General features: G+C 43.3%; 2 protein-coding genes across 4 annotated transcripts in view; one reads left to right on the top strand and one right to left on the bottom strand.

The window, feature by feature from the left end:
- Positions 1–357: 357 nt before the first annotated feature.
- Positions 358–8,664, bottom strand: VIM (vimentin). Its single transcript, XM_083822485.1, has 9 exons — positions 7,934–8,664; positions 7,781–7,841; positions 3,717–3,812; positions 3,422–3,583; positions 2,845–2,970; positions 1,905–2,125; positions 1,771–1,814; positions 1,275–1,360; positions 358–723 (listed from the first exon to the last, which is right to left on the bottom strand). Exons 1-9 carry the CDS (start codon positions 8,476–8,478, stop codon positions 682–684), a joined length of 1,383 nt encoding a protein of 460 aa, XP_083678611.1. The 5' UTR covers positions 8,479–8,664; the 3' UTR covers positions 358–681.
- A 1,242-nt stretch (positions 8,665–9,906) lies between these two features.
- Positions 9,907–24,826, top strand: part of TRDMT1 (tRNA aspartic acid methyltransferase 1) — a 43,259-nt gene continuing 28,339 nt past the window's right edge. Inside the window, exon 1 of one of the 3 annotated variants that reach the window (XM_083822490.1) lies at positions 9,907–9,925. Coding sequence is in view for 1 of the 3 variants with exons in the window: in XM_083822488.1 (XP_083678614.1) it covers positions 22,979–23,042 (64 nt within the window). In the remaining 2 variants the exon portion in view is untranslated. Of the gene's footprint in view, positions 9,926–19,358; positions 19,805–22,129; positions 23,043–24,826 lie in introns of those variants that run through there. The other 2 variants (XM_083822489.1, XM_083822488.1) reach the window with 2 other exon arrangements.

Genomic DNA, 24,826 nt, shown 5'->3' with positions numbered 1-24,826 from the left:
ACAACATTTCACAGTTATTAGAACTAGGCCCTACAAAACTAGTTAAAAGTGCTTTGAACGTTCTTAGCTCCTATTAACTAGGTAAATAGTATATGAAAGCAAGATTTTTTTTATTAGCTTGAAGTATCATTTTATTCAACTGATAAGAAATATCATAATACATTATGCATCTGCCAGTTATAGTCCATTTTAGTTGGTTCCAATACCTAAGCAGTAAATGGGAAGACAGTTTATCTAGTTAATCTGAAAAAACAACATTTCACACAACCAGTACTGGAGCCGTCAACCGTATAGTAATTCCAGCATTAAGTTATGGCTTTGCAGAAAGTCATGAAGTTAAATTAGAACACATCAAGAGCCATTTTCCAAAGATTTATTGAAGTAGCGACAGGTTGCTCATACTGTGCTGGAAAAAGCAGTTTTATTGAATTCAGATACTTAAAAACAGTATTGCAGCACAAGATATTGCTATTTGTAAACTAGACTCCATTGTAAACTCTAATCCTTCAGGGAGAGTCAGTTTGCAAGATCTAAGACCTATTTCCTAGCATAATAATCTTGCGCTCATGGAAAAACTGCAGAAAGGCACTTGAAAGCTGTTTCTTCCTTTAAGACATGGACTTTTTAAAACCTTGCTGGTAAGAATTTCTCCTGCACTAAGTTTGCAACTTCACTTCAGCTTTACTCCAAGTCATCATGGTGCTGGGAAGTTTCATTAATAACCTGTTGAAAAGGAGAGAGACTTGTGTTAAGTATCAAGTATAGTTAAGTTTAACTTGTGTTAAGTTTAAGCATCAAGACAGTTGAAGAGTTAGAATTGGAACTAGTAGCACAGAAGTGAACCAACAGATATTAACCGTCAATTATAAATGAGAAGTTCTAGTTGATTAATGGGGTGAAGAAATCGTTAAAACTTTGACTTGGTCTGAAAGCAGTGTCTTGCCTGTAGTTAGTATTTCTGGTTTAGTGCCACTTTTCCTCTGGTGGTGAGAGAAGTCTCTTAAGTTCAGATGAATTAGCAATTCTCAGAAAATTCTCTCTAAACAGGAAGCTGGCAGCTACTCAAGTTTTTATTCTCAGATGAATTTTGTGATCTGTTCATGGAAATCCATTTGCTACATCTGCATGTAAAACCATGCAGCTTGGACTGCCCCAGTTGCTGTTCTCCTCAATGCTTAATACCATATACAGGCTGTGCTGACCAGCAGCCCAAGTTACAGCACTGTACAAAGCAACCAACTGTGCTAGGAATAAAGCCAGAAGTTACTACCAACCTGTCCATCTCTAGTTTCCACGGTCTTAATTAGAAGTGTCCTCTTTGAGTGAGTGTCAACCATTGGCTGAGACTCAATGTTGGTTTCTGCAGAACAAAAATAGATTACCAATAGTTTAGACGAAATGCCTCCTCAAAGAAATGAGGAATAACAGTTTAGGATGTACTTTCAGAATCCCATTTAATTTAATACAGTGGGAAGTCTTCTGCTCTTTGAATGAAAAACGAATCTTCCCTATTCTCTTCTGATTCCTCCTAAAGAATCTCAGCAGAGACCTAAAGCAATCAGTTGCTATGTACTGATACTTGTAATGCCTGCATCCAGGAACAAAGTACCTCCTCCCATCCAAGGTTAAGTGCAAACATTGTAGTTGTATATGTAATAACATTCATACACAACTGTATTTATACCAATTGAAACACTGGAGTTGAGGGAACTATCCAGGACCTGTGCTAAAGAAAAGGCTGCCAGGAATGAACGAAGTGAAGCAGCTTACCTCTCAGGTTCAAAGAAGCAAAGGTTGGAATAGGCATGTTAATCCTGAAGAAAAAAAATGAATCAAGTCAGACACGGGTACAGAGTATCTTCTAGCAGTTACTGTTTAGAGAAGTGTCTGCATGGGATTTTTACCTGCTCTCTTCTCCCTCCAGCAGTTTTCTGTAGGTGGCAATCTCAATATCAAGAGCCATCTTTACATTCAGCAGGTCCTGGTACTCACGAAGATGGCGAGCCATTTCTTCCTTCATGTTCTGAATCTCATCCTGCAGACGGCCAATAGTGTCTTGGTAGTTAGCAGCTTCAAGAGCAAAATTCTCCTCCATTTCACGCATCTGGCGCTCCAGGGATTCATTCTGGAAGAGAATAACAAGATAAGGCACTGCTGCAGTTCATCCACTCCTCCCTACCCTCAAGGCCTGGAAGATTTCAAGAAAAAAAGGGCAGCTGAATTACATTAGTGTCCTTTCTGAAAAGGACCAGGCATGTCCTAAATGTATCTCCTTATTCTCCCCTTGAAAAGTCGGGGTGTTATTCTACTGCTTGATCAGGGGTGCACCACATTTATTCTACTAGATAGCAAATCAAACCCTTACAGTAAGTCTAACACTTGCACTACAAGTCAGCATGCAGACAGCACTCAACGAGGGGATTTACAGGTGTAGTTAAATCTATTTTAAGCCAGCCTTTCAGGCAGTCAGCTTCCAGCAACAGCAAGATCTGCACCTCCTCCCTGCTACTGCCTCAGGCTTTTTGTATTGCTTCAGCTGTACCTGACAGACAAGTGATAAACACTCTCAGGAAGCATTATACAAACAGTGAATATTATGGCAAGAGTATGAACTCATTTTGTATTGTTTACACCTGAAGACAGACTAGTTCGGTGCATCAATCTGACTAGTGCACTGTAGCCCACGCAGGCAAATGGAACCCACGGCATCTTTTTCAGGAAGCACTGGTGTGCTGTTGTCTTGCATGGGAGATCAGCTGCAGTCACATCTATCCATCGAGCTACAGCACAGTGCTCAGAGCTGCAGTGGGAAGAGCATCCCAACAACTGCTGTCTTCTACTTACGCTTCCTTTAAGGGCATCAACTTCGCAGGTGAGAGACTGAATCTGTCTGCGGTATTCATTAGCTTCTTGTTTGGCCTGACGCAGGGCATCGTTGTTCCTGTTAGCAGCTTCAGAGAGATCTGCAAACTGTGGAAATCCCCAGTTTGGTTAGCAAAATACTTCAACAGAAATGGTTTAACAGACTATTTTTAGACACAGAATTTGGAGGCAGCTGAATCTATTTCAAGCCCTAACACCTGAGACACTTAAACATTAACATTGCACATAATAATCCTATAGGAATAGTAAGACGTTTTATGTCTCCCATCTTTTCATCATCTTTTCACCCATTCATTATTTCTTTCTCCAGTATACCATCGACAGCTGCCCTCAGCTACCAGAATAGAAATACAAGCCCTTTAGTTTAATGCTGTGTTTATGGCAAACATTGATTTTTCCAGCTCTTCACAGACCAGGAGTTTAAAGACTACCCTGTTCCATAGCTGTACTAGTGTCCAAAACAAACAGCAAAGCTGTTAGCTAAAGTTAATTTGAGTGCCTGCTGAATCTGAACAATCCAGCAACAGATTTTACTTACTTTGGACTTGTACCACTCTTCAGCTTCCTGAAGATTCTTAGCAGCAACGCTTTCGTACTGTTGGCGAACATCACGCAGGGCAGCAGTAAGATCAGGCTTGGAAACGTCCATATCAATCTGGATGTGCTGTTCCTGGAGTTGGGCCTGCAGTTCTCGGATTTCCTTAGAGAGAAGTGGACACTCAGTTAATACCTAATAACATACACAGGTTAGGACTCTGGGCCAGAACCAGCAAAGCTTTTACTTGCTCACCTGACCAACAGCACACAATCACAGACCTCATTTTTCAACTTACCTCATCATGAAGCTTCTTCAAGAAGACAATCTCTTCTTGCAGGGACTCAACTTTGCGCTCAAGATCAAGACGTGCCAGAGAGGCATTGTCAACATCCTGATGAGAGAGAGAAGGCCGATTAGCAATCTTACAGAACTGTTGTGCCATGGAATCTTCTATGGCAAGTTCAGTAGCGCACAGATCTTCCTACATCCAAGTTTCTTGGCAAGACAACATGAAATCAAGACCTCGAAAACCATCAAAAACCTCCATCTTTTTGCCAACTCCTACCCCAGCTTCAGAGACAATTATATGCACCTTTATCACAACTTTGGTAGCTACACAGTATATGAAGATGTCACCTTCGCTATGGTATTGCTAACCACAACCAAGAACGCACAGATCATGGTGGATGTAAACCCTGCTCAAAGATGCAGCACATACCTACATTACAAGTGAGTGCTAAGCTCTTTTAGCTTGACACCACTGAAAACAAGAAGTTAGTCTTTCAATTTTTAGGCTTCCACCTTTCCAGTGGGGCTTAAAAGTGTAACCCATGTGCCCACATGCCTAGCAGGGAGCTTAACTTCTTGTTCATCTCCTACGGACTCCTCAGTGACCAACCGTAGAGCCCCTTGGGTCCGCAGACCACAGCTTGAAAATACTGTTAAAGCCAGAAAAATATATATAGGAACTGCAGGCCAGTACTACCGCACGTAGTTCACCAGATCTCCCCTGAGAAAAAGAAGGTATGAGTACAAACAAACTGAGTTAGTCATCGTTGCCTACACCCTCAAGTTAGCTGGCAAAGACTCCACCTTTTGCTGGACGGAGATAGTCTTAATCAACGGCAAAAATTCATTTAAGGCACAACAGAAGATAGGTCATAAATGCTACGTGGGAGCAGCTTGAATTCGTTCAAAACATAACTGAAGCCTAACCACTGATTGGTAACTTCTTACATTTTTAACACCCAAGTAAAACAATTCATTTCTAAAGGGGAAGACTGATCCTTTCATACTGGCTGCATGCTTGTGCTCCTATGGTATTAGCCTAAGTCTCAGGTTTTCACAGCCTGCTTTAAAGCCTTTCTGGATTTGTCCAGAGCATAAGCATTCTTAATCAGCAGTGCTCACTGTTACGGCATCTTTGAATATGGAACTGTTTTCTTTCGGCTACTAGAAAGCCATTCCTTGTGTTATTGCTATTCAGGGACGAAGTTCTTGCACCAGAAGAGTTCTCTGGTGTTCTTTCCCAGCAGAACGCCCCTTGATGTGTTATGAGGCAATTTCCCTACCAACTTGTTGTACACCCACAGTTCATCTTGGATCTGTTTTCCAGTCCAGAGAAAAAAGTCCTTAATTCATTTGTTCTCCTCCCAAAAAACTTGAAGATCATTCTGGAAGGAAGCTACATGACTATGACCTAATATGTTTACATGATTAAACACACTTTTAAAGACTTTCCAGAGGATCTTAAAAAAAGATCTTAATACTGAAGACTGATTTTTTCCTGGACCTGAAAAATTACAGAACTTTTAGCAGCTTATAAAAGAAAGCATCTTAAGTTAAAGGCTCATTCAATATGTGATGTATTTTACTACATTCATTTTCATTAAGTTAGATGCACTTCTGCACTCCCTATTTCCTAGATGGATAGAGCACCATGTAAATGAATAAGCTATTTATAGCCTGAGCGAGGTTTAAGTCGTGCATACAAGTAATTGAACTGTGCATTGATTTTATCCTAAGAGATTCTTTAATGCCAGCCACATCGGAGGGTTGAATGTGCTTGCTGATTTCAGAAAAAGCTCTCATTAGCCAGGAGCTGACCCATTAGTCTTGCCATAGGGTCAGGTTATTTTCCTAGCTGCTGGGGTAGTTGACAAAGCTGCAGTGACTTTCTCACTAATTACAATGCCTCTTTTGTTCTGAAGTCACCGAACCTCCAGGTTTATTTTATGTAGAACAGCCTGCAGCACATGTGAAAACTCACTTGTCTTTTCTTCAGGAAATTTAAATTTTAATTCAATACCTCTCAGTTAAACAGTCTCAAGTATGCAGCTTTTGGACATGCGAGTTAAAGTTCAAATAGTTGTTCACTTTCTTTTAAAATACTGAAGTGTACAACTGCTCCAGTAAGGTAAATTTGAAGATCCATCAGAACAGCGAAGCATCTCCTGAAGCATTCCAAATCTAAGCATATAGACCCTTTGAGTGCCAGAACATAATGGTTTAATAATCAACACATTTCCCCCCCCCCCCCCCCCCCAATGGTAAGCACATGAGGATGTTTCAGCTTCAGCATTGTATGAACTGCATTTCACATGTTAGAACCACTTACACTGAAACATACTTAGTCTTCAAAAGCTTCATGATAAACCTACTGTTTTGTGGCAAGTAAAAGTCAGGTGTTACTCTGGTTCAAGTCATACTCTCTAGTATGTACTATTTATATCATGAGTGGATTAGTGAGCGCTTCAACAGACTGATCTGTAGTTCTTACACATAAGCTACACCTTAGAAGTTAAACGGGTACAGTTCAAGCTGCACTGCTGCCACAGACCAGCTGGAGGCCGAGCTTCTGAATGAGCCCTCACTGCAGCGCAGAGAAGTGGATAATGAATATGGGATATGCACAAAGCCAAGCTCGCTGAAAAGCCTGGAGCCTTCACAAAGCTTAATTGGTTTGAGATAGAGGTAGATGTGCCTTGGAGTGCACCAGGTAAGTATGCAAGATTAAGTTAGCCTTAAGTCAAAGAATCTTCTGACTGAATCAATCTGAATAGATTAGATTCTCTAGAACAAAAAAGAGAAATGGTTTTGCACTGAACTTCACACTACTTTAAATTGGCTTAGCACTAGTAATTCAGCAACTGTAGTTAAGGCAGTGTCTTAAATTGTTTCAAACTTCAGCGCCCAGAATGGTGGCAGGCACTGAATTCCCAGGCCAAATGAGAGTAGGTGTCTCAATTTCCACACTATCTCATTAAGACACCTGGTCTCAGACTACAGTTATAGTGTAGTCAAAAGCTTTGCTCAGGGAAATATTGAAAATCAGACGGTGACTTCTTGAATGGTGATATCTCCCAATGCCTACAAAGAGCTCTGAGACTGAACAGCTCTGAGACTAAGTCAGTCAGTGCTGGAGATACTGGGCGGTCAGTTCCAGCTAGGAGGAGTGCTAGCAATGCAGCGGTTTTAGGGAAGATAACTTGTTTTGAGAAGGCACATTCCTAAATATCTCCTAGTCCAAACAAGGCTTAATCCAAGCCAAAAGCTGTTTTTGCGCAAATCAAACCCTGAGCTCAGAACTTTTTGAACGCTACACAGCTGGTTCTGGCCGCCACTTGGGTTTTAGTTCATCTGGCCAACACTGTAGCTTCCTTACAGAGACTAAACTCCAGTGCAGATTGTTTCTGACATTAACGCCTTGGTTTACACGGGATGAAACACCACATTCCTAACAGACATCAGAAGAATACAACTTGACTGCTGTGAACTTACCCCAGGAACGAATCGCCTGTTTCCAATCAGCAGACACCACCGATACGAGGGGCTAAATTTGAAACAGTTTTCTGGTAGGGCACCGAGCGATGCGATTCACCAAAAGGGAGCTCTGCCTTGTACAAAACCTCAGCCCCACACACGTCAGACACTTCTCCCTCGAAATGTGCCCGCAACATTACACACTCGGTAAGAATGCAGCCCCCTGCGCCCCCCCTCCGACACAAAGGGGTCTATTATCCCAATCCACTGCCGCCACACTCGCCGTAATGCCTCTATCTGCATTCCTCGGTGAATCCCATAGAAACCATTAATACCCTTCAGCCAAGCGAGCAGATGGCTGCTCCCTTTCGCTTTTATTGGCTCGGAAAGCGATTCCACATCGGAGCGCTTTTGTAACACCGGCCAGACTCGGATCAAGCCAGACAATGGCCTCCCCCCTCCCTTTTGGGGTCCCCTAAAGCCAACGGGGCGGCCCCGCGTGAGAACCGCGGCGGCTCCTTTGTGTGGGGCCGCGGCCCCCCGGCCCCCCCCCCGGCCTCTCCCCGCCTCCCACAGCCCGGGGCTCCCCGCACCGACCTGCCTGAAGGACTGCAGGGTGTTCTCCGCCTCCTCCCGCTGCAGCATCTCCTCCTGCAACCTGCAAGCGGCGAGACACGGTGAGGGGCCGCCCGGCGGGCCCTGCCCTGCCCTCCCCACCCCTCCCGTGCCCCCCCCTCAGGCCCCACTCACTTCTCCCTCAGCCTCATGATGTCGTCGGCCAGGTTGTCCCGCTCCACCTCCACCCGCGCCTTGTCGTTGGTGAGCTGGTCCACCTGCCGGCGCAGCTCCCGCATCTCCTCCTCGTACAGGTCGCCCAGGCGGGACGTGCCCTTGCCCTTGAGCTGCTCCAGCTCGGCCAGCAGGATCTTGTTCTGCTGCTCCAAGAAGCGCACCTTGTCGATGTAGTTGGCGAAGCGGTCGTTGAGCTCCTGCAGCTCCACCTTCTCGTTGGTGCGGTTCGCCTTGAACTCCGTGTTGATGGCGTCGGCCAGCGTGAAGTCCACGGCGTCGTGGAGCCGCATGGGCGGCATGCTGCTCCGCAGCCGCACCGAGGTGGCCTTGGTGGCGTACATGCCGCCGGGCGAGGCGGACACGAAGCGGGCGCTGCTGGGTCGCAGCGAGCTGCCCAGCGAGTACCGGCTGCTGCTGCTCGTCACGTAGCGGCTCGACGTGCCGGGCCGGCTGCCCCCGCCGAACATGCGGCGGTACGAGGAGTTCTTGCTGCTGATGCTCATGGCGGTAGCGGCGGCGGCGAAGAAGAAGCGGGCTTTGTAATCCGGCGGGGAGCTGAGGCGAGGCGAGGCTCTGAGGAGAAGGGCGGTGGCCCCCGCCCGGGCCCCATCTTTTGAGGCGGCGCCGGGCCCGCCCCGAGCCGCCCGCCGCCAATGGCCGCGCCCGGCCCGCGGGGAGGGGACGGCACGGCCCGGGGGGGGGGCGGGGCGGGGGGCTCCTGGCGGCGCAAAGCGGGGCGGGGGGCGGCACCCGCGGGCTGCCGAGGGGGGGCTGTGGCTGCCCCGACCCCCCACGCCCCCTCTGGAGCCGGCGCAGTGATTTGGAGGGCGGGTATGGAAAGCCCGGAGCCCGCGCTGGGGCTGTACACGTAGCGCTGAGTCTTTCTGAGAAACCGTTTTTTTTGGTGTGTGTGGTTTTTTTTTTTTTTTTTTGGTTTTCCCTCTTTCTTAACTTTCTGAAAGACAGGAAGGTTAGGGGAGAGTGATGCTAACTCTGCACAGAGGGCTGCCAAACGTCCAGCACAAGCAGAAAAATGAAACGTTTCTGTCTTCCTTTGTCACGAGCAGCCCCCTCAGCTACCTCAGCGCACACACGGCACTTCACGGTGTCCACTTCACAGCACTTCACGGTGTCCTCCTCACTTAACAGCACTTCATGGTGTCCTCCTCACTTCACAGCACTTCATGGTGTCCTCCATCCACTCGGGTCTGGCCCTCGGGTAACCGCGACCCCAGGCCGGGGCTGGTTTTTAGTGTGGATGCCAGGATGATACTGAGATAGCTGCAAGCGGGATCTCGCTGTGCTTTTGGACACAATCCCTGTAACAACTAGGATAGCAGCAGGCTTGGTTTTAGCCAAGGCTTTTTAATAGGCTTTTGCTTTTAATTTCAGTAGGCAAACCACCAGAGTCCTCGGAAGGCCCCTCTCCGAATGATAACTATTCACTAGACTTGATCCCCAAATAGCCTCAAAGGCCAGGCAAAAATCCCAGTGTTTCCAGAGCAGTGGTGCTACCCAACTGGGGCTGCCCAGCGGTAGAGAAGAGTGATGTTGGTAGTACAGGGCATAGCATGTGGCAGAGAAAAACTAGACTGAGTAGCAGTAAGAACACTCCCCAAGATCATTTTCAGCATGAATGCAGAAGTAATTTAAGGGAGATGATGGAAGCCCATATCATTTAGAGAGTATAAAACTTGACTGGCCAAAGCATGAGGCATGTTCTCTAGGGAGCAATCCTGCAGTGACACATCTCATAAGTGACACATTTTTCCTCTTTGTGATAGGAAGTGACTGATATAGCATAGAGATATTAACTGTAATGCATTCCTTCAGCACTTATGGGATGCAAAACTACCACTGATTTTTAATTCTTTTCAACTCGCAGTCCTGCAGAAGCAAGTATCTGCACTGGAAATTCTGAGAAACCTGAACACGAGCAGTGGGCAGACGGTAAGGTCATTTTCTTACCCCAATTCACAGTGAACACAGCTATTCTGCTTCAGGTATTGTACCTTACGAGGAAGAATTGAAGCCCATATATTTTATTAAGTTTTTGTTTGTTTGTTTGTTTTTGGTGTGTTTTAGTTTGATGGCAACAAGAAGTAAAGGAATACAGTTTGTGTCTAAATGTCAGTAATTTCCTTCGTTGTGCACAGAAGCTTAGTGACAATGAAGCTGACAAGGTTGAGCTACTGAAGTGCCTGCAGCATGAGTCCTAGCCTACAGCCTGCTTCATTCACGCCCTGAATAAGTGGTAGGGGCCACTCAGCGTTCCTGAGGCTGTCTGGCTCTTCTGTCCTCTGACAGTGCTTTGTTCAAGCCATCAAGTTTGAGCTATAAGGCTCTGTGAGTCCTGGCACAAAAGTACGCGCTCCTTGTATGAGCAGGCAAAAAGTAAAGCGGCACATAGCATACAGCCTCGCAGAGTAAAGATGCTTTACTCAGCAGCGCCGATAGTTGTAACAGATTGTTGGTTTTTGAAAGGTGTGCCATGCTCAATCTGTTTCTCTTAATAGACCACAACTTGTTTCTACTCCACAAAACCTTTTATGGCACACACATGCAACTGTCATCCTTCTTTCAGAAAATGCTTTGCCCCTAAAATTCAGGGAAGTGTTTGTTCTGGTAAATAAATATGACCTCCTTCCCCCTTGTTTCGAACGTAATTTCCATATGTTTATGCCAATGCTACCATATGTACTCTTGGCTACCTGCCTCATTGCTGTTTCTCACTGTGAAATTTTCCTAAAAATGTTAGGATATTGTCAGTTGTCAGACTTACAATAAACTCTAAAGTGCCTTTTGCTGGTTGGCATTTAACACAGGTGCAGAAATGGAGGAAGCTCCAAGTTTCTTGTAAGGCTGTGATAAACATAACCTATATTTGCATCCCAAACCCAAAGGGGAACAAAAACTGGGCTCTTGAAATGCAGAAAGATCTCCACAGTACTTGGCAGCAAAGGTATCTCAGCATAGCTGTAAAAATCATGGAGAGTGTACTTGTTTGAACTGAAATAAAACCACAGTAATAAGCCTAATTTTAAAGAAAGTGCCATGGGACTCTTGGGAGACCCTGGCCAGTCAGGATCTTGACCACTTCTTACATGAAGGATACACAGCTAATAACATCACTAAATGCCACGTAGGGGATTATTCATAGACTGGTCTATTAATGAAGGATCACCTGCATTGTTCATTGCCTTCCTTTGCAATTCAGTGCTCAGCCAGGCCAGCTGCTGTTCAGCCTGCTGCCACTTACTCTGCAGAGGTAGATCAGAAGAAAGCCAATGGCACTCTGAGAAGGAAATTTGTGTTTTTCTTGTGAGCCTTTCGGCTGCTACATTTGTTTTTGGCCTTTTTAATTTTTATTTTTTTATTTTTTTGGCCAGAGAATTGATGTCTTGGTTCACAGCCAAGAATTAAATACAGAATCAGTGCCTATAAGTGTAGCAAAAAAAAAATTGGATTGTTGCTTAACTTTCATTAACAGGGAAAAAGGGTATGCATAGGGAGAGAGTGCAGATGCCTAAACTATTTTACAGTGAAAATCTGTTACACTAAGTATGAAAAATCCTTTGTAACAGTCAGAACTTCTCTGACAAGTAGGTGTTGGTCTGAAAACATCACTGAAAATAATGAAATTCACATTATTTTCATTTGTTATTTGATTTAAACAGCAAGAAACTAGAGAAATTTAGTCCAAATATTGAATGTGCTTTCCTATTATTATAAACTAAACAGATTTGACTCATTTCATTAATTAGATTTCTGCACTTTCAGTGAAGATTCTGCCTTACAATATGAAATGCTCATTTTTTTTTTTCTAGAAAGTATGTAATGACCCTTAAATGTAAAATATCCACCAAAAATATCCTGCTATGCAAATGCAACCACTTTGTCTGTCAGTTCCATAAAGCATCCTTAATTAAATCCTTTTGGGAGCAAGGACTGGAAGGCACTGGGCTGTAGAGGCATTCCTTTGCACTTCCTCTGCTCCCATGAATATTGAACATGCTCCGTGCAAGAGGGACTCGCTATAACAGGAGGACATGAAAGAGTGTTAATGTCCTGCAGCAACTGAATAGGGAATCTCCATAATACTCAGACACAGCAAGCCCTGTGGCCTGCTACTTGAGTGAATGCTGCAACTTCTAGTGAAAAAGAGCACTTCATCCTTCAGCTGTGGTTTGAGAAGACTCAGACTTCTCAGGTTTTGAAAGCAGAAAAGTCTTAGGTTCCCATTTCCAAAAAAAAAAAAAAATAAATTGTAAATTCTGGTTGTAAATCTTCAGCTGGGGCTGTCCCTCACTCTAACTGGGGGCTGAGTGTGACAGGGAGCCCCCAGGAAAGGCCAGTACTCACTGTACTTGCTGTGCCTTGGTTCAGAAAGGCCAGTACTCGCTGTACTCACTGTGCCTTGGTTCAGCATTTGGACAAGCTAGCTGAGGGCAACCCCTCTGAGCCCAGAGAGAAGTCATCTGTTTCTGAACCCAGAGATTGCTTCTCCCTACACGCTGCCAGAGAGCAGCTGATTTGGGTTTTTGGAACACCGCGAGGCTAACACATAAGTGTTTGGGCATTTAAGTCTCCCTTTCTGAGTGACCTTCTTGACAAATTATGGTCTTAAAAAATACATTGAAAATTCTTCAATGAAATTTATTTTTAAAGTTGTATTGCCTATGGTAGTTGTCATTGTTACAAAACATACCAAATGTCTGTGAGTAGCTACTGATTTTTTCAAGGAAATGACTAGGTTATATACTCAAAACTAACCACGTCTCTCTGCAATATTATATTTTAATGTAAAATGATCTATATGAAACTGGTAAGTCTTTCATCATTAGGGAAGTGTTCTGAGCATGACTCATGCCACCCAGTTGCATGATGTTATTATTGTCGTGCATAAAGTTCCCTCTACTATGGTTTCTAGTTGCCAGAACAGGGTATTTTCTGTATCCTTTTGTCCCTCTTTTACCAAATCAGGTAGGCATTTTCAAAGCCAGTATGGCCCTCTGCCTGAGTCCCATGTTGTCTCAAACAGCATGCACAATTCCAGCAACGTAGTGGAGAGAAATCAAAGTTTTTCAGCTCTTTCATAGGTCTAGCGATTACTGTAATCCATCCCTTAAAAAATAAGAAAGAAAAAAAAAAGGACAACCTGTATACTCTGAATCACTGCATTTAATAGCAACAGTAGTAGCTGATGACTCTCAACAGTATCTTTAGCAATGACTGGGATGTAAAGGCCAAGATTTTCCAAACTGACAAGAGGCATGACATGCTTTAAGGTTTGACGCTCAACTTGAAACTCTTTAAGCAGAACTAATTTCCAGACCGTGCCAAGTGCCTCAGTCTTGATTTGGGTGTTCAAACCTAGGTAATTTGAAATTTCAGCTGTTTGACTTCCTTATTTTATGAAGCTTGCATTTTGCCAAAGACAAACCAGGCAAAACTCATTCAGAGGGCAAAAGAACAGAGAACTGCATGAGGATTTTGAATATAAATAAGAGTGTTAATACTGTTAATTTGACCCAATCATCTTTTAAAAGCTTGAAAGTCCTTTTTACTTAGAGAAACTGGGTTTTTGTAAGAGATTTATTGTGGTAGGAATAAGAAAATGGGTGTTTGGATGGTCATGTAGATGTACATACAGAAGAAAACAAGGCACACAACGGAGAAATGATGGCAGTGAAAAGGGCAACAGAAATCACAGACTGAGGAAGACATCAGATTAAATGAACATGGTATAATCAGAGACCTTGTCTTCACATTTTTGAGAGAGAGGAAAAGGTACCACATTCAGTAGCAGAAAGATGTCAGTACTCAAATCACATGGACTGAGTGGAAAAATGAGGAGTAGATGAATGCTGCACTGAGTTAAATTACAGCGTAGCAAGATGGGGAAAATGGGGGCGAGAGAAGATGTAGGACATGAAGTGTTATTAGCTGAAAGGGATTACCCCATAATCCTACACCGAAAAAAGAAAAAACAAAACAAAACAAACAAACAAAAAACCAGATTCAATAAATACTTGGGCATGTGTTGAATACTTAAAGAGATGATGTACAGGAACATAGAAAAGAAAGGCTGGAGGAGAAAAAATGAATTTCACTTTATGCTTCCAGAGCTTGAAGAAACATTAAATCATCCGGGAGAAAATACAGGAAAGACAGAGATTAATTATTGTTGCTTCTTCTTCATGGTTCAGTCTTGTGGACTGATACAAAACTGGAGGAGCTAGCGATTGCTGACAAGAAAAGCAGTGTTTTGCTGAAGGCCGACTCTGTCAGTGTCGTGTTCCCCCTGCCCCCTCCCCATGCTTACTAATGTGTCTTCCAGCCTCAGATTCTTTGATCTGGTGGAACTCACATTGTATGGTGCAAAGCTTGCCTAGCTCATCACAAATGAACTGAGGAAAGAATGGGAAGAAATTCTTTCAGCACTGTTCACATCTCACCCTGATACCTAATAGTGGAACTTGTTCACGTAGCTTTAGTTATAACCGTGCTTCTTGTTTTGAGGGAGTCTCACAAATGGAATAAAAGACTGTTGTAAATATTTGTTTGAAGATGATTTCTTCTGGAATACCTTCCTTCAGTATCGATGCAAACAATTTCACAGTGCATTTTGATGACTAAATAGTCTTTTTTTTTTTTCTTTTATTCCCCCTTTTTTCCCCAAGGAACTACTCAAAGATCATGATGGACACTTTATAAAGCCTTTTTAACTTAAGTAAAGGATTTTTCTTCATAGTCAGTTCAAGCTTTCAGTAGAGGCTTTGTAAAATGCTTTTTCTTTCCGTCCTTTGCCACATTGTTGACTTCGCTGTCTTGGCTTTGCTATCAAGAACAGTACTCAGTTGTTATCCCTGCAGTCAGCTGTTGGCACAGGTAGAAGTCAACAGCATGGATGAACATTCATTTGTCACATTACAATGGGGAACCATGAATACGAATTTGTCTGGGATTGCTGTTTTAAATTTTGAGATTGCAAACCTTTTCAAACTTGAGTCATCCATCCATTCATCCATCCATTCTCTCTTTCGGAAAAAGCTAAAAGAAGTGATTCTAGTATGCCATTAATGAACCCTGTCAGTTACACATTTACTACTTCTTTTTGGCCAAGCTTTTTCAAAGCAAACTGCTTAAAGGGCTCCTCTAGCCAAAAAACAATTAAATCTGGGGAGTGATTTCATTCTTCTCTCTCCCCCAGTTCCATCACTTACACAAAGCATAAATAGCCTAATGTTTTCTTTGCCATGATATACCAGGAAATGATGATGTTCTTTTTGAGGAAGGGGCAGGACACGGCAATGGAATTATTAATTACGTGCTGCAATTGTTCAATTCTTCCTTTGAGATGCCCAGGACAAGCAGAAAAGTACTAGCTGAGGGCCAAGTTTTTACTGGATTCCTCAGTTCGAGCTCTTGTGCCAAATCCTTGGATCCAATGAGTCTCATAAACTGACTGTACATTGTGTTAGCCACTCTGGGATTAGTTAGCTTCTTACAAAGGGACGAGGACGTGGCTTGCACACCCCAAAGCTGAGAAGACCGAGTTTCTAAGATGAGTTGCTTTTACATGCCAGTTCTATGCTTAATCTCCAAGCATAAATATGCTCTGTCCAGATGGGGTTGAAGAGGGAAGATGATCCAGATTTAAGCTGGTAGTATGCAAAAATAAAAAATAAAATTTTACACTACAGGGATTGGAGTAGAAAAAGTATTAAATACATATAAAGCAGATGGTGCATATGGTTGGAGAAGGAAACGAGAAAGTATCTAGAAGAGTGGAGAGTCCATATTTTTCGGGTGGAAAGGTGTCCTGCTTTCCATTACAAACACGGACTCACAATATACCTGAAATTTTCTTTGATAATTTGGCTCTTGCTTATGGTCATTGAGTAGGAAAGAGTTAATGCCTGTGTAGAATGACTGGAGGAAGGACATAGAAACTATTTAGGAGCTTTGCAAATGCTTTATTGGTGTTGACTCTTAGACTTTTGCCAGTGTTTGTGGCTGCATATCTGACATGAAATATCCATTTCCCATAAGCTCCACAACATGGAGGTTACTAAGCCTACAACCCAAGTCCAAAGCACAGCAGGATGAAATAACTTCCTGCGTAATGAAAGAGCCTTCTAGGTAATGAAACAACATGCAGGCCAGATCTGTCAAAGGCTAAGGACGGGATTACTGTGAATATGGTAATAATGCTGTTGTCCAACAGATGTATTCCTAAAATCATCAACTTCTATAGTATCAAGAGAAGCCTAGAGATATATTCTGTAAATGAATTCTCTCAAGGGCATAATACTATTTGTACTATAATATTTGTGGTGCCTGGACTGGTACTGACAATGGGATGTATGCATAATGTAGGTTAATTAATGACTTGTGTTTAACTGCATTACTTTTCTGATTTTTGAACAACTGTGCTCTATAGCATAGGAGATGAGTGCTATATGTGACTTGGCACTGTTTCTGCAATGAAGTCATCCTCAGGGACTTTGGCTGCTGTGCAGGGTCCCTGATAGACAATTCCAACAATATCCCATTGTATTTCTCTTATGAATTATGTGAAACATTTGCTGGAGTCTTAAATCAGCCCAACTCCCTACAGATGAATATTGACACTGCCAGTCTATACTGGCATATGTTTTGTGCAAGAAGACTTCCCTTCTTCAGAAAGAACTATTTTAGGCTTTCTTAACCCATTTAGGTTAGGTTTATTTGTGCTGCTGTCTCTAGGCTGTCTCAGCAAAATTAATGTTTTAAATTCATAGCCCTTTTTCTAAAAAAGGTTTGTTTCAGCTTTAGGAAGACCCAAAGCTTTTCGTTCTTACCTGAGGCAACCTTTAATTGGGAAAAAGGATCCAAACAAACCTAGCAGCCAAAAGTGACACATTTCTGTTTTAGTTGGAAATTTTTACAAGATTTTACAGGATTTTCAATTTATCCTCAATTCCATTTTACCTTTACATAATCTCACAACTTCTTCAAACCTGTGCTTTTCTATAGACTATTTTCTAAGAGAGTTTCTGGTAGAATGGAGCTATGTCCCAGCTGCTAAGCTTTAGTGTATTGGTATGCTTGACAGACACCTGTAGACACAAATGTAGTGAAAAAAAAAATAAATAAAAATGAGAATATTTACACAGCAGTCACTCCTACAATTGCAGTTTTAAGTGATATACCAAAAGGACTTAAACTAGTTTTGAAGTAACTCATTTGCAAAGTGCCAGTAATGTAACCAAGGTGGAAGAGTCTTCAGTGCTGCAGAGACACCGTGCGCTCAACCTCTTGGGCAGGTTTTGTAGTCCTCAGTGCGTGCATTTGTGGTTTCAAGATAGCTCAGTAAGTCTGCAGTTACAGCTCTGCTGTGGCTGCATTAAAGATTTTCTTCCTCTCCGGAGGAAACACCCTACTACTGAAATCCTACCACCATGGTGACCAGCGTAAGGCATCTCATTTCCTGTGCCAGCTACAGGCTTACTCAAAGATTAAAATCATCACGTGGGGCTGAATGAAAAAGCGAAGTTTGGGCAGGGGAAGAACTCTTTAAAAAAAAGACAAGCCTGGGGTATGCAAAAGCTTTAGGTGATAGTAGATGGGTTTGTGACCAAAGGCACGATCAATGCCAATGTATAGCTACAAGTCTTTCTCAGTTTGTCATTCTATATACTATATACTATGCACACCATATGGGGATGCTGGAGATTAAAACTCCTGCCTTAAGCAAAAAAGGTAAGGAGCACATCCAGGCTTGCCGTCTGCACTCATCTGTCTCTTTTCCCTCATCCCCCCTCCTCCGAGAGAGCTGAGGATGTGTTACCATCTCCTCCTGCTCTGCAAGCGAGCTGGGATCTCCCATGCCATCAGCTCGTCCTGAGGGAGTGTCTTGAACAGATCCCTCCTTGAACCAACGCCTGGCCCTGCGTCTGCTGCCACCAGTTTCCTGTGACCCTTCAAGGTCTGACTCAAAACAAATTCGCTGCAACAGAAATCTTTTGGCTGACTGCAGCAGGACTTGTAGAGCTCAGATTCTGTTTTGTTCAGTCCAGCAAAGATTTTATATAGAGATATATCTTGCTTACTAGACACTTTTTTTTTTTTTTAAATCCTTTATTTTTGGCCAGGTATTGGAATGTGTAAGTACAACAAGAAAGTCAACAACACTATGTTGACATAATGCCTCTCATCCAGCCAGGGTTACCATTGCAGGCCAAACATAACAAACAGGCCAGATTTGTTTATATTTATTTCAACCAGGAAGGTAATGAATTAATTAGAGAAGCAATGTCTTTTTTATTCCTTATTCCCTACAGAGTACATGCATAACTCCAGAACCTAAAAATAAAATCTTGAAATGAGATTAATATGTCTGAAAATAGAAAGGCTATAAATATTTGTGTTTGATGGCTCTTCTAAATAATTTCAGTTATATACATTTTCCCTGTATAGAGTGCTTAGAAACGGGTTGGGAGAGGCTAACAAACCTAGCTTGATGTGGGTTTCACTTCTAGTCTTGCAGATGTGTAGGATTATAAATGAAAATCGTAGGCTTCTTTGGACATACTGGCACAGCCCAGCACGGTTCCTAGAAATGCCATGTTGGCGGCTGAAAGCTAACTTTACCGAGCAACACTTCATCAGAAACCAAGTCTGATAAAATCCCTCATGAAACATTACGTCTAGTACAGCTCAATTTTGATAAACTGCAAAAGGTTTTCAGTATTAGTAACATACTGGGCCAATGGTTATGGAAACAATAATTTATGCTAGACATTCTCAGTGAACTTTTTCAATCAGTGATTGCATCGCAAGGGTATGACATGCCTAGCATTCCTTCCTAGCCACTGTGATTTCTGACCCAGAACTTGAGCTTCTCTTCTAGACAGCTGAGATGTCTGTATAATTTTTCTGATCCTCATTTAGGTATTTAGTAGGTTATACTGAACTTTCAGACACGAGTAACCTTGTTTGTCATTCAACCACCAATAATATTTGCTTGTACTGCAGCTTTAATGCACTTTTAAACACTTGGCATGTCAGCAGAGAGAGATTTTTCTTGTTCTCTTTCCATTTTTGCATATAGAGGAAATGCTCACAAACACTTCAAAGTACAGATCTACTAGCTTCCACTATGTGGCTTTACAGTGAGGGATTACATTCAAAGGAAACTTGAAGCAATTGATACAGCTACGGCGTTGCGGCAACAATAAAACCCTGTGACATGCATTGCAGACTGGCAACCTTCTGCTCACAGATGGGTGCAGATGGATGCCTTGCTGGACTGTTAGTCACTGCTCCCTGCAGATGGGATGGCAGGGAGGAACTGCAGGAGAAGACTTGAAAACTGCAGAAGGCCTAAGGTGCCTATAAAATGTTGTGTGTGGGGTTGTTTCATGTATTTGTTGCTGGTGTGAACTATATAAATACAACAGTGGAAATTCTTTTTTCTTTGAGCACAAGAGTGTGCATGGCCCTGTCACAGTTTGTCATTTTAAATTCCAGTTGCTGCTACAGTGAAATACAGAATCCTAAAGCGGTGTTTTTGCATGTTTCTTGTTTCTGTGATGTTATTTTGCAGCATCGGTAATTGTAACAGTTTTAACAATTCGAAAGCATTGCAAGAAGAAAAAATATTGCAGTGGTTTCCCCTGCGTGTTCCTCTTACCACATGCGTCTATTTCACTGGATGTGTTTACTGGTTACCAGGACAACAGTTTCAGATCTAGCATGATTACCTGTATCACACCAGTCATCAGAGATGTGGGCAAACTTCGGAAACTTCTGAACTGAGGAAATGCTGCCAGTTGCTAGGAGGTAGGAGTTTTCCAAAGCTGTCTCAATGAAAATGCTAGTATCATATGCTGATGTCTTGGCTTTAGAAATGTCATTTAATGATCAGTTTGCTTAAAATATATTTTACTATAAATATCTGTCAGTCGAGAAAATAGATGCTTCGTCAATGCATTATCATAGTTCTGTAGATGTGTTCATTTAGAATAAACTAACTTTTCTTTATAAAAGCCTAGCATTTCTTATTTAAAGCCAGGTGTATTGCTGAGGCATAACTGATATATGAAACAGTCAATAACTGTGTCCAAATAACATTGAGAGTTAAGAGCTGAAGAATCTGAAATCCCTTATCAGAAAGCCAAAACTGGAAGAGTCATAGAACAAACTTCTTCCCTTGAAGTCTTAAGGAGCTGTACAAATACCTTTACTGAGAGTGGAATAGGGCCTGAAGGCAGATATTGGACTTGAACTCTTGTTATTAATTTCCTCTGTTAATCAAATTAAATATTGTTTGAGATTTACAGGAATCCTATCCATCCTATATGCACAAAGCGAAGAAAGAGTTGTAACAATACCCAAATTTCAGTAAGTCAGAGAGATTCAGTTGGGAAATTTTGCAGACATCTGGCTGCTGCCAGGCCACAAGACCAAGAGAGAGCAACCATTTAGCCTACCCCATGGTAGTGGCAACATGTGTTATCAAGATTTTTCTAACTTAGCTATGAACAATCACTTTCACAGGGCACACTCGCTCTTGCAATGCTTCAGCTTTTTTTTTAAGAACAAAGGTACGAGTGACCAGTGATCTTGGTGCTTCTCAATCTCTGAAATAAACACTATAAATTTTATTATAAAAGGTCTGATAAAAAACTTACAGTTATTTTTATGCTGTCTTTACATTTATAAAGGAAGTGGACTAGAAGTAACTGTTTCCAGAGTCTCTGATTTGGTTTTGGTCCTTTTCATAGCTGTCAATTAATAAGGAGAACCAGGCTAGGGCAGATGCCATTACACAGAATTATAAAACTGATTATTGGCATTTGTTTAAAAATGAATACAAGGGAAATTTTGGTGTTTCCTATTCTTTGCAAATTTAAGCAAATGAAACCTTGGCCTAGTTTATGAATTTCTTTGTTGCCAGAATGGAGGCTTGTTGATCAGATTCTGTGGTTTACTACACAGAGGATGCCTGGTAGAGGAGGTAGGTGGAGAATTTCCCCTGAGCAGGGAATGTTCCACTCTCACCAGTATGGCAAAAATGTATCTGCTACTTTCTCCACTTGACTCTACCTTTGCCACATGAATGGCAAGAATACTTTGGAATCAGGGAAAGGAGAGGGAAAAATGGGGCTCAAGTATGTCTTCCCTTCTGATATAAGGAAATATTGTTCCTCTGTAGCTTTAATAGCTCCAGATACTGAGCAGCTCCAAATAAATGAACTGCTTGTGACTGCCTAAAGCCCTCATTACAATATTTAGCTTTGCTGTGATGTATATAGATTGTTGAACTAGTAACACAAGGAGCTAAAATTCATTAATCGGCTCTACTAATCTCAGTAGTCTAAAAGCTTCATTTTTCTTTACCTTTACCTTGTTTCTTGTATTTTGACGGGCTCCTACTGATGTTTATCTTCTTAGCTGAGAACAACCTTGCTCATCACAGCCATCATCATCATCCTGAATCCTTTTCTTCAGTCTTCCTCATTACCTTTGTCTGACAACTGTTTTCTCCAGCCAGAATATTCCGTTTTGTTAAGCCATGTGATTCAGCCGCCTTTCTCAGTTCTTCACCCACTGCCTGTGCACGCTACCTGTCTTGCCACTTCTTGTAATGTGCACTGCTCTCCTCTTTGGTACCTCAGCCGCTACACTTCCTTTCAGAAATTGTCGAAATAGACCTCAGGCTTCTTTTCTTAGTCACATGCTTACTTCCATGGCTGGCAAATAAATCAGCAGCCCCAGACTCTGATGATGAAGATCCACAGGGAATGACAGAACTGTTTCAAAAAAAATGCTGGGAGGGCTAATATTCTTGCTTTGAATCATGTTTCTGATTCTACTGTTTTCCACAGTGGATGAGTCCCATATTCTGGATAAGTATGTTGAAAGACAGCAGATCTCTTTCTGGTTCACCCTCCACTTTCAGCTAAAAATTCTGCCTCCACCAAAAGACAAGACATAGGAGTTACTATGACAGGCTGCATGAGGCAGATGCTAAGGAAAAACAAACACTCCTGAAATCCACCTTATTTTTGACAGGTTTCTAGGAGGCTCCACAAAAATATAATTAACTTAAGAAATGATTAGAGAAACATTTTCAGATTTTGTTTTTTCATGTTTCATCTTCACTTTAGAATCTAAATCTTCGAACTTCGGCGTAGGTGAATATCTTTACTTGTGTGAGGTAGGTAACCCACATTGTACTGCGCAGTATATTTACTCTTTGGGTTTTGTAGGTACATGTAAATGCATCTGTCTGACATTTCTTGTTACAAACTAACTGCTTTTCAGGGGCAACTATGTCTTTGAGTCATCTCTTCCTTTTTAATTTAGAGAAAGCAATTTCATAGTGTTAAGACAAATTAGGAGAGTTTCATCAGTTATTTCCTTCCTTCCTGTTCCACCAGCAGTGTGGGCTTTGAAACGGCTTTTCAAACCATCCCTGCAGACTAAAATCACTCCTGCAAAAATAAGACAAACGCTTAGGCCGGCAGAATTGCCACATGCCATTAGCATCAGCTGCCCAGCCGGACAGCAGACAGGCACCATCCCCAGCGGGCGGGCACAGCCCTTTTGGGGGCCCTTTTTCCCTTCTCTCCCCATGCCTGGCCTGCATAGTTTGGGAAGCAGCCTCCGGGGTTCCTGCTGACAGGCTGGGCTTGGGGAGACAGTAAAAGCCCTGCCTCGTTTGCAAGGCACAAGCCACCCTAATCAATTTCTGCCCTCAGCCTGCCCTTCCAGCACGCCCTGTGCTGATTTCACCCACACGACCGGCCTCCCCACGTCGGCGAGGGACTGGCTGTGCTAGCATGTGGCTTCCCCCACGGGGCTCCAGCCCGTTTTGGGGTTTAATGACCAATTAGCAGCGCCCCACGAAGCCGGCAGCCCTTGAGCGAGCGGAGTGGGAACGAAAGAGCCGCGGAACGGGCGGGCGGCGCTCGGGGAGGCGGCCGGCGGGGCCGAGCCGTGCGCTGCGGGATGGCGGCGCTGCGGGTGCTGGAGCTGTACAGCGGCATCGGGGGCATGCACCAGGCCCTGAGAGGTACCCGCCGCCGCCAGCGCCTTCCTCGGGGCCCCCCTTCCCCTTCCCCCGCGAGGGCGCCATCTTCCCGCTGCGCCCCCGACCCCCGGGGGGCTGCGGAGGGCGCCATCTTCTCGACGGGGCGGGCTAAGATGGCCCCTCTGCTCAGCCCCCCTCCTCAGCGCCTGCCCTAGCCCCGCCGTCTTGCACAAGCACCGTGGGGAAGGGAGGGAGGGAGGAAGCCCTGGGTGGAGGCACGGCTTCTCCTCTCATCTCCTAGCCTGTCCCCTCATCCCCCAGCCTCCAGGCGCGTCCTCCCCTTCTCCAGGGGCAGGAAAGCGGTGGGGGGCCGGGGAGGGGGCTGTGCCCGTGAGGTGGCCGTGGGGGCGAGTTGTAAGGGGAGGTGGCAGCTGGGTTGTGGCTAGTGAGGTGTTTGTGTCAGTGGTCCACGGCTGTAAACAGGGCAGTGGCCCGAAGTGGTTGTGGCCCGCTGGGTAGCACCATGCAGCCACAGAGTACCGGGATGGAGGTGAGGGATCTGTGGTCCTGCCTCAGCCCAGGTACCTGTTCTCAGGAAACCCCTGATTTTGCACGCATTAGTATGTGATCCTTCATCTGCTGGCGTGCCCCTGCTGCAAATGGGATCAGGGTCACGCAGGTGCACAGCCAAATTAGCCAGGTTATCCCATAGGCGTGCAGGTAGACTTAGTGTTTTCATCTTTCAGTACAGAATCACAGAATCATCGAGGTTGGAAGAGACCTCCAAGATCACCTAGTCCAGCCTCTGACCTAACACTAACAAGTCCTCCACTAAACCATATCACTGTCTCATGTAATTTGGTGAATAACTGATATTTTCTAAAGATGAAAATCGAATATAACACGTGAGCTGATATTGTGAGTTCGTGCTAGATCATGTGCCTGGGTGAGTTTTTGATCTGGTATCAGGAACACTGGAGAAGAATTTTATTTATTTTAAATTGTAAAAGCCGTGGCCTGGGTGACCTTCACCAAGTCCCATAGACTCTTTGTGACTTGGCTTTCTCAAATAAAAAAAATTGAGCTAGGGTTATTGAGCTCCTTTGTAAAGCACCCTGGGCTTTGTTACTGTGCTCAGTCCAGGTGTCAACACAAATCTGTATCATTTACAATGATCACGATAATAATTTTAATTACAACTACAGTCCTTCAAATACTAAACCTTTCATAATTATTAACCCTTCTGTTACTCTGTACAGCAGAGAGCATTGTCCTAAAAACATCAGGTGAAAACTCACTTTATCTTTTTCTTCCAGTGAGCTGTGTAATACTAAAAGATTATGCTTAGGGTAGAGTCCACTTACCATCATTCATTCACTTAAACTGTTGTCAATGAGGCATTTTTCTACTGTATAATTTTTGCTTGAATGTTTATGTATGTTTTGTATACGTATAATATGTAAAAATACATTGTATACCAAAATAGGTACCCTCATTGTTATTGTAAATAATCCTAACCACCTGTTGAAGTAATGTGTGTTCCTTATTTCCAAACACATCCTTTTGAGTGTTAAGAGCAAAATGTATCTGGGTACGGAGCTGTAGATTTTGGAGGCTTTGTGGAATCAAGAGAGAGTATGGCGGTAACGATAACACTTTTCTTGTAGTCTTGTTCCTTAAAGTGGTGGGGAACTATGTGTTACAGACACGCAGGGACGGTTTGCAGGGGGGTGGAATTAAATGATCTTTAAGGTCCCTTCCCACCCAAACCATTCTACGATTCCAGACAGTTTCCATATTTCCATAGAAAGTGGACAGATTCCTGA

The sequence above is a fragment of the Anser anser genome (genome assembly GCF_964211835.1).
Source record: "Anser anser genome assembly, chromosome: 2".
NCBI classification, from domain to species: domain Eukaryota; kingdom Metazoa; phylum Chordata; class Aves; order Anseriformes; family Anatidae; genus Anser; species Anser anser.
The sequence above is the reverse complement of the archived record's forward strand: the minus strand, read 5'-3'. Positions and strand labels throughout refer to the sequence as shown.

What these genes read in the sequence shown, in the direction of transcription:
- VIM (XM_083822485.1), bottom strand. Translation starts at nt 8,478, where the DNA reads ATGAGCATCAGCAGCAAGAACTCCTCGTACCGCCGCATGTTCGGCGGG. An exon ending in ATCATGAGGCTGAGGGAGAA is followed by an intron (nt 7,842 to 7,933) that starts GTGAGTGGGGCC and finishes CGCCGCTTGCAG; the next exon opens with GTTGCAGGAGGAGATGCTGC. An exon ending in TGAAGAAGCTTCATGATGAG is followed by an intron (nt 3,584 to 3,716) that starts GTAAGTTGAAAA and finishes CTTCTCTCTAAG; the next exon opens with GAAATCCGAGAACTGCAGGC.